The 15,415-nt window shown below is 43.0% G+C and overlaps 1 protein-coding gene across 2 annotated transcripts in view; it reads right to left on the bottom strand.

Moving 5' to 3' along the window:
- The window catches only part of FAM185A (family with sequence similarity 185 member A), an 80,434-nt gene that overhangs the window by 9,908 nt on the left and 55,111 nt on the right, over positions 1-15,415 (bottom strand). The window contains exons 6-7 of one of the 2 annotated variants that reach the window (XM_005305789.4): positions 7,011-7,106; positions 4,196-4,330 (exon numbers count right to left, since the gene is read on the bottom strand). In XM_005305789.4, coding sequence (XP_005305846.1) covers positions 4,196-4,330; positions 7,011-7,106 — 231 coding nt within the window. The remainder of the gene's footprint in view (positions 1-4,195; positions 4,331-7,010; positions 7,107-15,415) is intronic. The other variant, XM_008172463.4, reaches the window with a different exon arrangement.

Below are 15,415 nucleotides of genomic sequence, written 5' to 3'. Positions count from 1 at the left end.
CGAGCTCCATCCTCTTTGGAACCCCCCTTCAGGTAGTTGAAAGCAGCTATCAAATCCCCCCTCATTCTTCTCTTCTGGAGACTAAACAATCCCAGTTCCCTCAGCCTCTCCTCATAAGTCATGTGCTCCAGACCCCTAATCATTTTTGTGATGTTCCCCTGGTGTTATCTGGACCGGTGATCTGCCAGGCCACTCCAATCCTCGGCTCTGGGAGCCAACCTTACTCTGCTCTGCTGTGAGAACCCCCACTCCTGGGATGTTCACGCACAGCCTCTGGCATGTAAGCTGCTCCCAGCTACCTGAGTGGGCCCTTTTGACCAGCTGCTGCTTGGATTGTGCAACCGAATGACACTAGCCAATATCTCCGGTCCCAGACTCAACCCTAGGAACCTCCGTCTTGCAGTGTCCAATTATGCCAGCTGGACGCTGCAAACTTATATGCGTTTGTCAATTTAACAAAGAAATTGATATGTACCAGGCTTGTTATCCCAAGGGGGGTCTCTGTCATGCTTCAAACCAAACGCACTGCTTCAGTAGAATAAACAAACAGAGTTATTAAGTACAAAGATAGATTTTAAGTGATTATAAGTCAACACACAACAAGTCAGATTTGGTAAAAAAAAATAAAAGCAAAATGCATTCTAAACTGATCTTAACACTTTCAGTGCCCTTACAAACTTAGATGCTTCTCACCACAGGCTGGCTGGTTGCCCTTCAGCCAGGCTCTCCCCTTTGATCAGCGCTTCAGTTACTTGGTGGTAATGTCTGTAGATGGAGTTGGAAGAGAGAGGAAGAGCATGGCAAACATCTCTCCCTTTTATCATGTTCTTGGCTTTGCCCCCCCCCTTCAGAGTCAGTTGAGCATTACCTCATCGCAGTCCCAAACTGACCAAAGAAAGGGGGGTGACTCACTCGAGAGTTCAACGCATCCTTTGTTGTTGCCTAGGCCAGTGTCCTTTGTTCCTGTGAGGCTGGGCTGGGTTTGTCCCATACCTGCCCTGTGAACTGCCCCTCTGCTCTTAGAGAGTTTTTGCCTGGGCTTGCTTTTAGCCATGAGGACACATTTCAGCCTCATAACTATATACATGAAATTACAACCTATATCATTACTATAACAACAATGCTCAGTGCATCATGAGCCTTCCAAAGACACCAGACATGACAAACTTTGCATTGGATACCCCACAATCATATTATAAGGATGAACATGGGGGTGCTGGATGTTCCCCCGAGGTACAGAACATCACATACACCAACTCTCCCCTGGAAGAACTCCTCATTAACCTCTCACACTAGAATTCCCAAGAGATATGTAAAATCCACTCAAAACAGCCAGTTCCCAGCATTAACCACTTGGAAACCAGCCAGCTTCTGAAGGGTTAACTATTTTTGTACTAACCTCTTAGCTTAGAGACTTAAAAGTCTAAATTGATATCCCCTTGTGATGTGGGGTTTTTATGGTTTGGCAAACATGGGTTTTTTTCATCTGTTTTATATGTTCTGCAGCTAAAACTCAAATGAAATTGCTGCCACGCTGTCCCTAAGGTTCCCAAGGGGAGGAACATTTTTCACCATGTATCCTATCTGTTATTTTATTAAATTATTTGTAATTATTTCAGAGTCTACTTGTATCAGAAGATGATCTTACTGGAAAAATAATACTTTCTGTTACAAAGGGAATCTTGACATTTAATATAAGACATTGTTAAATTAGTTGAAGGCAGGATGTGAAAAGAAGCCAGCCTACATTTAAAGGAAACAAAGGAAAACTGTATAAAAATACAGAATTGGACAAGGATTATTGTTAAAGCACAGCTCCCCAAAATGTTATATTCAGACTATGAAGTCATACACTGTATGAATCATACATTTGTACAGTATCAGAGGGGTAGCCGTGTTAGTCTGGATCTGTAAAAAGCAACAAAGAGTCCTGTGTCACCTTATAGACTAGCAGACGTATTGAAGCATAAGCTTTCTTGGGTGAGTACCCACTTCGTCAGACGCATTCTGTACATTTGTACAGAATCACAGGGTACAATCCTTTATCCAAATACTGCTGAAATACAGGACAAAGTATATTAATTTGTTCCTAGAATATGGGACATTAGGCACTAAATACAGTTACAATGTCCCGTTAAAATAAGGTAGAGATGGTCACCCTACCTGTAAACATGAACTGTTATTTCCTCTAAACTATCTGCATTAGGATTATTGAAGTCAATCAATATTAAAATGATTTAAATGTGACACGGATAGAAATAAAGCAACATATGATGCAAGGACAGATCATCCCAAAATCTCTTACTGAATTTCATATCCATAGTCATTGGGTGCCTTATTGGAATGCCATGGGCTCTTTAAGGGAAGTGAAAACTAGTGGCCAAATGCTGCCTTCAGCATGTAACTCTCATTAACTCCAGTGGCCTTTGGATGTTTACATTTGAGGACTGACTAATCAGGAGACACTTTCAGTCTAAACTGCTGAACCATTTGTATGCAGAATGGTAGGTTTGTGGGTCATTTCCTTTTCAAAGATGATTCGCCCCCATCCCTCCCCCACAAAAATCACAGAATGTTAGAAGTAGATGCTGACCACCTCCCCCTAAAACAAACAAAAAACCACCCATGGGCCTGATCCGGGTATCAGAATGATCAACCCCCAAGTTAGAAGAGGGGCCACTCAAAGTTAGAAGAGGGGCCACTCAGCTCACATGTTCATTTTATAGTGCAAGGGTACGGGTGTTTTTTTTTTTTTTTTTTTTTTAAGTCCATGAGATCCAAACCACTGGCCAATCACCAGCTCCCCACTCACTGTGACACGTTGTTTAATTTAATCCACGATGGAGAAGTGAGTCTGCCTGCAGGGATTATGTCACTCTGAGGATCTTTAACACTGCTTTTTTAAAATTCTAATGTCATATCCTCTATATATTACACACTGTGCACTGAATGAGGGAGGGAAAAATAGTAGGTGGTGATCATGTAATTAAAGATGGCATCATAATGCATATGCACAAGGTGGCCAAATTAAGATTACACAGGTGCCCTTAATTCCTTGCATTTTGAGTGCTTGACTTTGCAACCTTAACATTCTTTTAATATAGATTTGTTTGTGTGTTTTCTTATGGTTTTAAAAAAGCAAAATGAAAAAAACAAACTCCATCGTGGGTCATCAGCAGGGTAGGGAACCTTCAGTTCCATCACACAGACCTAAGCTAAATGGAGTGACTGGTAGCAGTGGTAGACTGCTATCCATTATGTGGACCAGTCACTAGAGGGGGGATGAGACATATGTTTTGCCAGTGGATTTCACAGTTATAGATAGCTCACAGATAGCAGAGGAACATAGAGACTCAGGACTCCTAGGTTCAGTTCTAGGTTCTGCACAGGAATGTGCTCTAGTGGTTACAGATGCTTCTTTGTGCCCCTAGCCTGTCTTTGTCCCCTCTGCTCCTATCAACTCCCTCATCCCAACTCCAGCCCCTCCCCACATAGTCCTATCCACCCTCCTACATGCAGCCCTGCTCTCTGGCTTCTGACACTGTCCCTTTCTGTTCTTATCCACTATCCCCCAGCTCCTGCCCACCCTGGTTCCTGTTCCCCTTTGGCTCCTGCAACATCCTTTCATCCCCCTTCCCCCATTTTTCACCCCTCTGAATTCCAGTGTGCCTGCTCCATCCTTCTCTTTCTTACTGGCTGGGCCCCAACAGAGGGAGCATCATGTATAAAATATAAATATATTTTTCTAAAATACGCTGCATGCCCCTTTTACCCTGGTTATCAGAGGCACTCAGAAAACATTTGTAAAGATTATTGTGTTTTATTTTAATACACATTTGCTGGTCACCTATTTAATTATACTCAGCTGTCTAAACCAACAACATACTCTCTCTCTCTAAAAATCAGTGGGCCAAATTCTTGCCCAGCATAGCTCCACAGAAGTCAATGATGTTACGTTGGGGATGAATTTGGCCCTACAACTCTAATTAGCGAAACAGCTGATCGGTATTCACATGTCATTTACGAAGGCATGAAATAAAAAAGGCATCTAATAACAGATGTGGAGGCCATTGGCACAAGCAAACATCTGAAGTTGAAACAGACGAAACAGGAAGAAGCCAAGAGCAATAAAACCGTAATCAAACATCTCTATGTTTGATTTAGGCCAGATAGATTTATTAAAAGCAAGTCTTACCAGTAATAGTTATGTGACCCTCTTTAGGGGCACACTGGGTTTCCTGTAACTGGATCTCTGGGCTCACATCAACCTTGCGTCCAGATAACTGTAAATAAGCTTTGAGAGAGGCAGGTACCTTGACTGTAATAGAGCCTGTGATAAATTAAAATGAAAGACATGGATGTTAATAGCCAAGACAAGGCAAACAGAGAGAGGGCCTCTGCTAGTCTGCTCTTTTCTGAGCTTACATGGGAGAGAGAGAGTCCTAGTTTTGCTCAAGAATCTTCAGAGATGCTGGTTTCTTTTCTTGCCTCCAGGAGGATAAAAAGTACTCCTGTTGGACACACGTATTCTCATTTACTGCAAACAGAAGATTGTGCAGCCGTGTACACCATCAGTACAAACAGCTATTTTCTGAGATATCTTCCCCTTGTAGCATAGAGCTAGCACTTCACATCCATTGAGAAGATGCAGCCTCACAGTTGATTCTAGCTTGGGGAATAAATTGCTGTCTACTCCACGGCTATTGTCAATTACATTTTACAGCTGATCTGTTAGCAAAATTACAACAGCTTCAGTAATCTGCTCTACCACAACCTTAAGATTAAAAATTGGAAGTCTGGCCTCTATTGGAACAGCAATCCTGAACTACTTTCCCTAAATGTGGGCCCCCTGTTGGGTTGAAGCTAATAGCTGAGCCATCCAGTTACCAGTCTGAGACATATTTGGAATTGTTAGATCAAGGATCTTCAGTAGCTGTGCTCTGTGCATGAAGGCAAAAAACAAAACAACTCAAACACATTTTCTGAATAAAAGTTTTTTATTTTCAGCCTGATTCCTGCTTTCGCTTTGCAAAAATTTTCATTTTTATATAGCTACATATATACCATAGGCCCAACTCAGAACATAACTAGTGCTTTGATACACTATTTATATATCAATCCTCCAAAGTAATATCCATGATGCTACCTGTACAAGAAAATGCAAACAATAGACATATAGGGCCTGATCCTATCCCTGCTCCACACAGCACAAGGCAGTCAGAAAGCTACCCTGATAAGGCAGCTGGGAATTCCCCTTGTGTATGGGAATCCCAGGGTGGTATATCCTCAGCTCTATGTCATTGGTTCCTGACCCTCCCTAGAAGACCACAACTATCAGCATAATTCAGGCTGCCATAAATTATGATGGGCACAGAGGAACCAGCCAGATTAGGGGAATGGAAAGATGGCTCACAGACACTTTCTCTATCCTCATGTCCTGCTTGGTCAAATTCAATGGTCTAGCGCAGGGATCAGCCCTTTGACGTGTGGCCCATCAGGGAAATCCGCTGGCAGGCCGGTATAGTTTGTTTACCTGCAGTGTCCGCAGGTTCGGCCGATCGCAGCTCCCACGGGCCACGGTTCGCCGTTCCAGGCCAATGGGGGCTGCAGGAAGCAGCAGCCAGCACATCCCTCGGCCCGCACTGCTTCCCGCAGCTCCCATTGACCTGGAACGGCGAACCGCAACCAGTGGGAGCCGCGATCGGACAAACCTCAGATGCTGCAGGTAAACAAACTGGCCTGACCCACCAGTGGATTTCCCTCATGGGCCACATGCCAAAGGTTGCCAATCCCTGGGCTAGCCCATAAAACCTGACAAACACTCAATTATTTTGAGATTACAGGCCAGGTTCTGCTCCACTGATGTCAACAGTTATTCTGGATTTACATTGGTGTAACTGAGAGCAGAATTTGGCCTATTCTGTCTTTGTCTTCACTGGAAGAAATGTCAGAGTATGTTTTGAAAATCAGTTTAATAATTTTTTTCATTATAACACTTATGAAACACATTTCCCTCTCTCGATGGTTAAACATTAATGTGAGTTACTGGAAGTAATTCCACACCTGGTTAGGTAGTAATGTGAATATAGTTCATCCCATCACAGGAGATGGAGTGGCTAGTGCAGGACAACAAAAGATAGCACACGGGAATTAATTCAGTATCTTTCTTTCCTCTCTTGCTGAACACTGCATTCCTACAGGACCTGTTCCCCATTTCAGTGATAACAGGGGACAAATGACCACACAGAAACACTGGGAGAGTGCAAAGGCATAACAGAAATGAGAATGAAGAGTACTGTATAATGGCTTTTGCAAATGCATTACTCAACATTGTAACACAAAACACCTGCAAGACATGAGTGTTTTTACTATAACAGGACCTTCAGGTCTGTGCTCTTTCAAATGGCAAAGGGGTAAATCCAGCTTTTGAAGGGTGATGTTTTAACAAGTGAAGTTCTGATAGGTAAGTAAGTAGCTCGCAGAAATTAGGGGAATAATTAGCTCATTTAACAACATGTCCAGGTGCTCGGGCATGCGTCATCTCTCTGGCTCTGCCTTCCCTTGCGTTGCTGCTTTGTCATTTTAATTTCATGGTCTCCACACACAGTAATTCTTTTCATGGGAAAAGGGCATGGAGAAATGAAATATGAGCCTCATCAGTTCCACACACCTGCCAACAGCATGGAGTAAACGGCACTGATGAGGCAAAGGGGGATTACAATCCTAGTCAGTTCTGCAGGATTCTACTGGTTTGGTGGGGAAGAAAGGTGGAAAGTGTAAGATTCCCACTGAAATGAAAGCCCCAGATGATTTTGTGGGGTCTCTTTTAAATAAGATTGTCTCCTGCAGTACTTACTGTGCTAAGAGCCAATATACATTTGCTAATGATGAATTAGGTAAGAATTACTATTTTACTGTAATTATTTAAATATAGAGAGTGGTTAGTTTTACCATCTCATAAAACTTTCCTTTATAACAAAGGTTGCCATAAAATGTTGCAATTTGCTCACCTTTCTGGCTTTTCAGATCCACTTTTCTCACTTGATTAACATAAACATCTATTTCCCCCCGACGTGTAGAAGCTTTTAGACACCCATCCGATGACTCTGAAAAACGACAGAATAAAAGGATTAAGTCAGAATGATGTTTGCTCTAGGATTTTTGAAGTAATTTTCAAAATATTAAACCCTGAGCTGGATTCAGCCACTGGGATAATGAATTGGTATTTTTTGTGATATATCTTTCCCTCATCTAGCTAGGACCAGACTCCTGTCCTACAAGCAATGTTATAGTACACAGGCTTTATGCAGGAAACCTTCCTCTCTCACCTGAGCACTGAGCAGCCATCTTGTTGTTTCTGGGTGTGTGGAAGCTGCCATGGCCTACTCCATCCTCCCGGGATGGAAGTTTTACCATTCTGCACCACTGGCCCAATCATAGCATCTCTAGCTTACTATAGAGGGGGAACTATGCAGACAGCCAGCACCAGGCCTAAGCACCACTTAAGCCTTCGAATGAGGCCTGCACTGACTTCTCTGTGGGGTAGATTTCACTCAGAGAAAGGCACTATACATATAAGGTTGCCAGGTGTCCGGTTTTCAACTGGAATGCCTGGTTGAAAATGGACCCTGGCAGCTCCGGTTGGCACTGCCGACTGAGCCGTTAAATGTCCGGTTGGCAGTGCAGCAGGGGGCCGGGGCTAAAGCAGACTCCCTACCTGCCCTAGCTCACATGGCTCCAGTAAGCGGACGCCAGGTCTCTGCAGCCTCTAGGCACTGGAGCGGCCAGGGACTGAGCGCTGCCCCCGCTTCAGTGCCGGTTCCGCAGCTCCCATTGGCCAGGAACTGCATCCAATGGGAGCCGTGGGGGGCATTGCCTGCCGGCGCAAAGGAAGCGCACAGAGCCTAGAGGTCACAGGAACCTGGCGGCTGCTTCCTCAGAGCTGCGGTAAGTGCCACCAGGATCCCGCACCTCCCTCCACTGCACTCCAATCCCCTGCCCCAGCCCAGAGTCCCCTCCTGCACCCCAAACCCCTCATCCCCAGCCGAACCCCAGAGCTTGCACTCTCAGCCAGAGCCCTTGCGCCCCTGCACCCCAACCCTCTGCCCCAGCCTAGAGTCCCCTCCTGGCCCAACCCCAGAGCCCTCATCCCCTGCCGGAGCCCTCACCACCCCACACACCAACCCCCTGGCCCAGTCCAGAGTCCCCTCCTACATCCCAAACCCCTCATCCCCAGCCCCACCCGGACTCTCACCCTCCCACACCTCAACCCCTTGCCCCAGCCCGGAGTCCTCTCCCACACCCCAAACCTCTGATCCCCAGTCCCACCCCAGAGCTCACACCCCCTGCTGGAGCCCACGCCCCCTCCCATATGCTGAACCCCTCAGCCCCAGCCCAGAGTTCCCTCCTGCACTCCAAACCCCTCATCCCCAACCCCACCCCAGAGCATGCATCCCCAGCCCAGAGCCCATACCCCTTCCCGCATCCCAACCCCCTGCCCCAGCCAGGTGAAAGTGAGTGAGGATGGGAGGGGATGGAATGAGCGGGACCCGACCTTGGAGAAGGGGCGGGGCAGGGGTGTTTGGTTTTGTGTGATTAGAAAGTTGGCAATCCTACATACATAGGCAGTAGGGAGTTTAGCATAATGACCTCCCATCCCCTACACAGCACAACTGAGATGATTTAACTAATTTTTAGGCCTTGTAGAACAGTGTTTCTCAACCTTTTTGGGCTCAGAACCCATTTGTAAATGTTTATGACCTATCATGACCCAGTAAATAGTCTGGGGCTGGAGGCCCTGGGATGGTTTTAGTCGGGTTCTGCCTCTGAGGGGGTTGGGTCCCGCACGGCCCTGACCCCATAGTGTCAGTTCCCACAGTTCCTGTGAAGATAGCTGAGCTTGGCTCTCCACTAGGGTTATCACCTGGCTGGTATTTGACCAGCCTGGCTGGTTTTTGGTTTTTTTTATGGATTTACCAGTTGCCAGAAAAATAATTTAAACTGCTGGGTATTTTTTTTATGTGGGTTTAAAGATTTGCATTATTATCACAATACACTGGGATATCTAATGTTAAAAGTTTCTGTGTCCAGCTAAAGATGCTGCAGTGTTCCCACTTCAAAGTTTAAGTAAGAAAATGATGTTATCGGTCTTATCTATATGTGTTCTCTCTCTAGATATTATAAGTGTCTTGTGGTTGGGGTTGTGGCGGGCTTGCCTTGAGGGGAGGAGGTGCAATTTTTTTGCATATCAAAGATGGTAACCCTACTCTCCACGCTGGGTGTTGCAACCTCTGGGGTTGCAGCACCGCTCAGGCTTGGCCCCCACACCCGTGACCTGAACAAATTTGTGAGAGTGGAGTTGTGACCTGGCTCATGGGGTTGCAATGCCATTCACTCAAATTGGACCTACCCAGACTCCCGTCATCCTGTCGGCTGGGCCAATCATGAGTGGCGCTGGGACCCCAGAGGCTGCAGTGCCTGGAACAGAGAGGTGAGCCAAGCAAACCCATGGGACAGGAGCCACCACATGACCCTTTCAAACAATCTGGCATCCCAATTTTGGGTACAACCCAATGGGTTGGGAAACACTGTTGTAGAGTATACGGGGACAGGATATTCTCCCTACATTTTAATTTTACTGAACTGGAGAGAGAATTACTGAATTTTGATATTTATAGAAAACAAGCGCATACAGATAATGGTCTGATATCTCACTACTGTCTCAGAAAGCAGTATACATATGTTTTCCTTCATATATTATCAGTTTTCATCTATGACAACTGAAGTCTCTCTAAAGAAATGACTACACAAATACAATGCTTCAAAAAGGGCAAACCAGAGAGGAAGACAACATATTCTGTAATTGTCTTCATTTCCTGTCATTGTACTTGCAATTCATTCAGGCTTCAGATAAACAAGTTTCAACAATGTTATACTGAAAGTCTGAAGAATTAACTTTTGACCAAACTATGGAGTATTTTTTCTGTAGATAAAGATTCTAAATCCCAATCTTAATTTAAGAAGTATATAGAAACTCCAGAGATTTGTAAAAATCTGAAAAAAATATCAAGCCATGCAGCATGATCAATGGTAAATGAACTAAAAATCTTTTGTCCAGACAACAGTTGGAATGAACAAATCTTTCCACTGTGAATTTCTTTTATCCAAAGGATGTATTGGCAAGGAATGTGAAAGGTTGACAGAAACCATTCCAATTTTCTGATGTTTTGCGTGTGCATAAAAAAGATAATCTGCCAGAAATGGCTAAAACTACATACATGAGTTTGACTGAAGCTAATTAGAGCTGACTTGGCAATTTGACATAGGGAAGATTTCTGGAGAACAACATGATTGATTAGTAGTGGGGGGGGGGGGGGGGGGAGAAGAATCCAAGCATAACGCTCTAAGCTTTGCTTATTGCTAAAGAAAACAGAAATCACTGAACTGGTCTGCAGTTTTTTGTTTTAACTGAGCTCTCAACACACAGATGTAACTGACCAACACACCAATTATAAGAGTAACAATGTGGGAAGGGAATGTTTTCCCACAGCTAAAGCTGCTTTCTTAGAGGGGAAAATATTAGGAAGAAAAATAAGTGTGGCCAATCCAGCTCTAGTCAGCTGGGAAACTGACAGCATCTTTTGGTTCATTTAAAACAGCAGTAACAGAGTAGCATCCACAGAACTCTGAAAGGGATTTTGCTGAAACTGGGCCATAACCAAACAAACAATTTGGCTCAGTACAAGTCCATTTTTACCTGACTGGATGCTTCATGGGAGAGTGACACGCTAACCAGATTGCTCAGGAGAACTGCCGCTAACAGACTGTATAATACAGTAAGTCACATTCAGTTGAGATCAGAAATTATTGAACCAACCCTTATCTGTTCCCAGTCCTCAAATACAGTGTTTCTATGGCCAATTCTTCAGAGAAACTCTCCTGAAAAAAAGCTCTTCTGGGATTCTCCACCAAGGGAAGCTACTTCTTCCTGACATCAGAACAATAGTAACTGAAATACTTTCCTCGTGGATTGTATCTTCTAAATGGACAACCTACCTAATTCTCAATTACTGAGGGACAATCTCCACTCATTATATTTTGCTTTCCACAACCAAATCTCTGTACAACTTATCATGAGTGATGTACCCGATTATTCAGATTCTAATATTTAAACTGTATTGTTAAATCTATTCACCTAAATTTGGGTTATTGCTGATTATGCACTCTATGTATCATATGACTTTAAAAACAAACTTTGTATTTGTGGATAATCTAAGCACTATACCAAGATGTACAGATACTCTTTTCTCAACCTATGTATTATATATTTTTTTTTAACATTAGCTTTAATAAAATTTTTAAAAGGCTGACCACTAGAAATTTGCCAGACTTCCAATTCAAATAAAGGGACTCCATTTAAAAAATAATTCTATATTTGAGGCAAAACCCTATGTCATGTAAGTGCACTCAGAGATGTTCCGCTTTGCATAAAATACTTAAATATTCAGTGGAACAGGGACTGTAATGTGGGTGTCTCAGGTAAGTGACCTAACTATTGGGCCATAGATTCTCGCAGTCTCTTTGCTCCAGTCAGGGCCGGCTCCAGGCACCAGCGCAGGAAGCAGGTGCTTGGGGCGGCCAACGGAAAGGGGAGGCACGTCCAGCTCTTCGGCAGCAATTCAACGGCGGTTCCCTCAGTCCCTCTCGGAGGGAAGGACTGGCCGCTGAATTGCCGCCGAAGAATGAAGTGACGTGGTAGAGCTGCTGCCGAAATGCCGCCGATCGCGGCTTTTTTTCCTTTTTCTTTTTTCCTGCCGCAAAAGCTGGAGCCAGCCCTGGCTCCAGTAAATACTTCAGTGTTTCATACAAAGTGGAACAGCTTCAGTAGAAAAGAGAGCAAGATCCATCCCAGAATAGCCCATAGCCTGGTGATTAGGGCATTCACCTGGGAACGGGAGATCTGGGTTCAAGTCGCTGCTCTGAATCAGGCAGAGTAGGGACGTGAACATGGGTCTCCCATGTCCCGGATGAATGCTCTAACCACTGGTCTACTTGGTATAAGGGCAGCCCCACAGTTGCTGTCATCATTGAGGTGTTTCATGCAGGACCCAATCCAGTAGGCATGCTTTAGGGAAGCTTCAGATCATGGACAATTGAGACCAGTGTAAGTTTGAAGATTCATATGTCCCTTCATGCTTCAACCACCATTCCAGAGGACATGCGTCCATGCTGATGACAGGTTCTGCTTGATAACGATCCAAAGCAGAGCGAACCGACTCACGTTCATTTTCATAATCTGAGTCAGATGCCACTAGCAGAAGGTTGATTTTCTTTTTTGGTGGTTCGGGTTCTGTAGGTTCTGCATCCGAGTGTTGCTCTTTTAAGACTTCTGAAACAATGCTCCACACCTTGTCCCTCTCAGATTTTGGAAGGCACTTCAGATTCTTAAACCTTGGGTCGAGTGCTGTATCTTTCCTTAGAAATCTCACATTGGTACCTTCTTTGCGTTTTGTCAAATCTACAGTGAAAGTGTTCTTAAAACAAACATGTACTGGGTCATCATATGAGACTGCTATAACATGAAATATATAGCAGAATGCAGGTAAAACAGAACAGGAGACATACAATTGTCCCCCAGGAATTCAGTCACAAATTTAATTAACGCATTCTGTTTTTAACAAGCATCATCAGCATGGAAGCATGTCCTCTGGAATGGTGGCTGAAGCATGAAGGGGCATACGAATGTTTATCATATCTGGTAATTAAATACCTTGCAATGCCGGCTACAAAAGTGCCATGCGAATGCCTGTTCTCACTTTCAGGTGACATTGTAAATAAGAAGCATGCAGCAGTGTCTCCTGTAAATGCAAACAAACTTGTTTGTCTTAGCAATTGGCTGAACAAGAAGTAGGACTGAGTGGACTTGTAAGCTCTAAAGTTTTACATTGTTTTCTTTTTTAATGCAGTTTTTTTTTTACATAATTCTACATTTGTAAGTTCAACTTTAATGATAAAGAGATTGCACTACAGCACTTGTACTAGGTGAATTGAAAAATACTATTTCTTTTGTTTTCTACAGTGCAAATATTTGTAATAAAAAATAAAGTGAGCACTGTACACTTTGTATTCTGTGTTGTAATTGAAATCAATATATTTGAAAATGTAGAAAACATCCAAAATATTTAAATAAATTGTATTCTATTATTTAAGTGTGAATAATCGTGCAATTAATTTTTGTAATCGTGCATTTAATCACGCAGTTAATTTTTTTAACTGCACAATTAATCACAATTAATTTTTTGTTTTTAATCGCTTGACAGCCCTAGTTCAAGGATCTAAATTTTGAACTGAGGCACCTAAGGTGGCAGTTAAGTGCCAAAATACCTTTGTGGCTCTAGAGAGACAAGGTGGGTGAGATAATATCTTTTATTGGACCAACATGTGGATTTAGTGTTTTCTTGACATCTACGATGCTGAAAATGTACCATACCTCTAACTGAAAGGGTCAGGCCCCAGCCTCCTCTGTGCATGCTGTGATCTGCAGTTGTACTGGTCAATGCATGTTGGCCTGCCCCTTTGTACCATCTGCATGACCTCTACCTCTCCACACTTTCCCGCCCACAGTACACTTTTCTCGAGTTAGGGCAGGCACTAAATGCTCCTTGGGATGAGATTATACCTATGTTTGGAAAACACTGAGTACTCTGTTGGATTTAAACAAACAATAATACAAGGCTACAATCCATGTTTAACTGTGGAATTGGGCTTTTGGAAATGATACTTTAATAATTATTAGACTATATCTCTGATGTTAGATAATGAACTAGATACAAATGCCTAGATGGTAGATTAGGCAGAACATAAACAGTACTACGTTAATACTTAAAAAGTCAACATCTTTCTTTTTGAAAAGGCTGATGAAATTGATATTTGTGTTTAAATCTTCTTTTGTCTTCTATCTCTCTTAAACAAGTTAGAGAAGGAAATATAACAGCGAGTTAAAAAACAGGGGCTGGAGAAGCTTGGATAACAAAACAGTCTGAAATTTAAATGAATAATGCTGCAGGAAAAGTATGGTCTTGCAACAGTTAATGAAGGTTGGTGGGACAAAGTACACAAGTGAAATTTTAATAGAGAAGATACATACAGAAAATAGAAAAAGGAGATGAAATGGGAGGGGTGTTATTTTATATATAAACACATACCTAGAGGGTTCTAGAGGGTGCTAATATGAATGAACTATTGAGGTTAAAAGCTAGAGAGAAAGTAGACGATATTTTACATTCAGAATCTGTTATGAACAGACAACTGAAAGGGAAATATAAGGATGAATCATTCTAAAGGAAATGGAACAGATGGCTAGATCAAATTACTCAGTATTCTCGAGCAACTTCAATGATCTAGGTATTTACTAGTACAAAAATGCAGTGAAGCAAAATGTCCTTGATACATTCTTTGTTTTATGAAAACAAAGGCAATCAGTGGGGAGACCAGTTTGGTTAGAGTTTATACTTCACCAGAAATGAAAATGGAAAGATGGGGATACTAAAGATGGTGATACCTGGAATCCACTGATCAGGATCAAATTGGAGTTTACATATCAAGGAGGAGGAGAACCCCCAGAGATATTAAGTATCAGCAAGAGGGAATGTCAAACTGAAAGAGTGACTGGGAAAATGAAATCGGGTTGATATATGAATCAATTGGTGCAGAGATACTAATGGATACACTAGAGATGCCTAGGTCACGTCTACACTGTGTGCGCTATGGAGGCATAGTTATGGCGCTGTAGCTATTCTCCTGTAACCCTGTAATGTTGACGCAGGCTACAGAGATGGAAGGGATTAATCTGTTGCTGTAGGAACTCCACCTCCCCAAGCAACAGAACTAGGTTGAAGGAAGAATTCTTCCGTTGATCTAACTGCATATACACAGGGTTAAGTCAGCACAGCGATGGCGCTCAGGGTTGTGGACTTCGACACTCCAGAGTGCCGTAGCTCTGTCAACCTAAATTTTAAGTGTAGACCAGGCCTAAGATAGTTGCAGGGAGGGGGAGTCTTAAAAGGTGTTCTTCATAAGGGTCAAAAGGAAACAAGGCTAAAATGGAGGACAACCACAACCAAAATACAGCTTCACTTTTGCTGGTGCTGCATGGCATTTTTTTCTATTTTTGAACCAGGTGAGGTACAGAAGGTATCACACAAAATTGAAAAACATGAAAGAAATTAACAGACATCACACAAAGATTTATCTTAAGATTCCACAAAAAGATAAGCCACTGATTGTACAGAAATGACCTCCGAGATCTAGCAACCAGAATTTTTCCAAAACAATTCACTCTATCTCCTACCTGCAAAGTACTGTATAAAATAGTGACCCATATAAATCACACAACTACAGGAAACATATACAAGTA

This window comes from Chrysemys picta, chromosome 1 (genome assembly GCF_011386835.1).
Source record: "Chrysemys picta bellii isolate R12L10 chromosome 1, ASM1138683v2, whole genome shotgun sequence".
NCBI lineage: Eukaryota > Metazoa > Chordata > Testudines > Emydidae > Chrysemys > Chrysemys picta.
The sequence above is the reverse complement of the archived record's forward strand: the minus strand, read 5'-3'. Positions and strand labels throughout refer to the sequence as shown.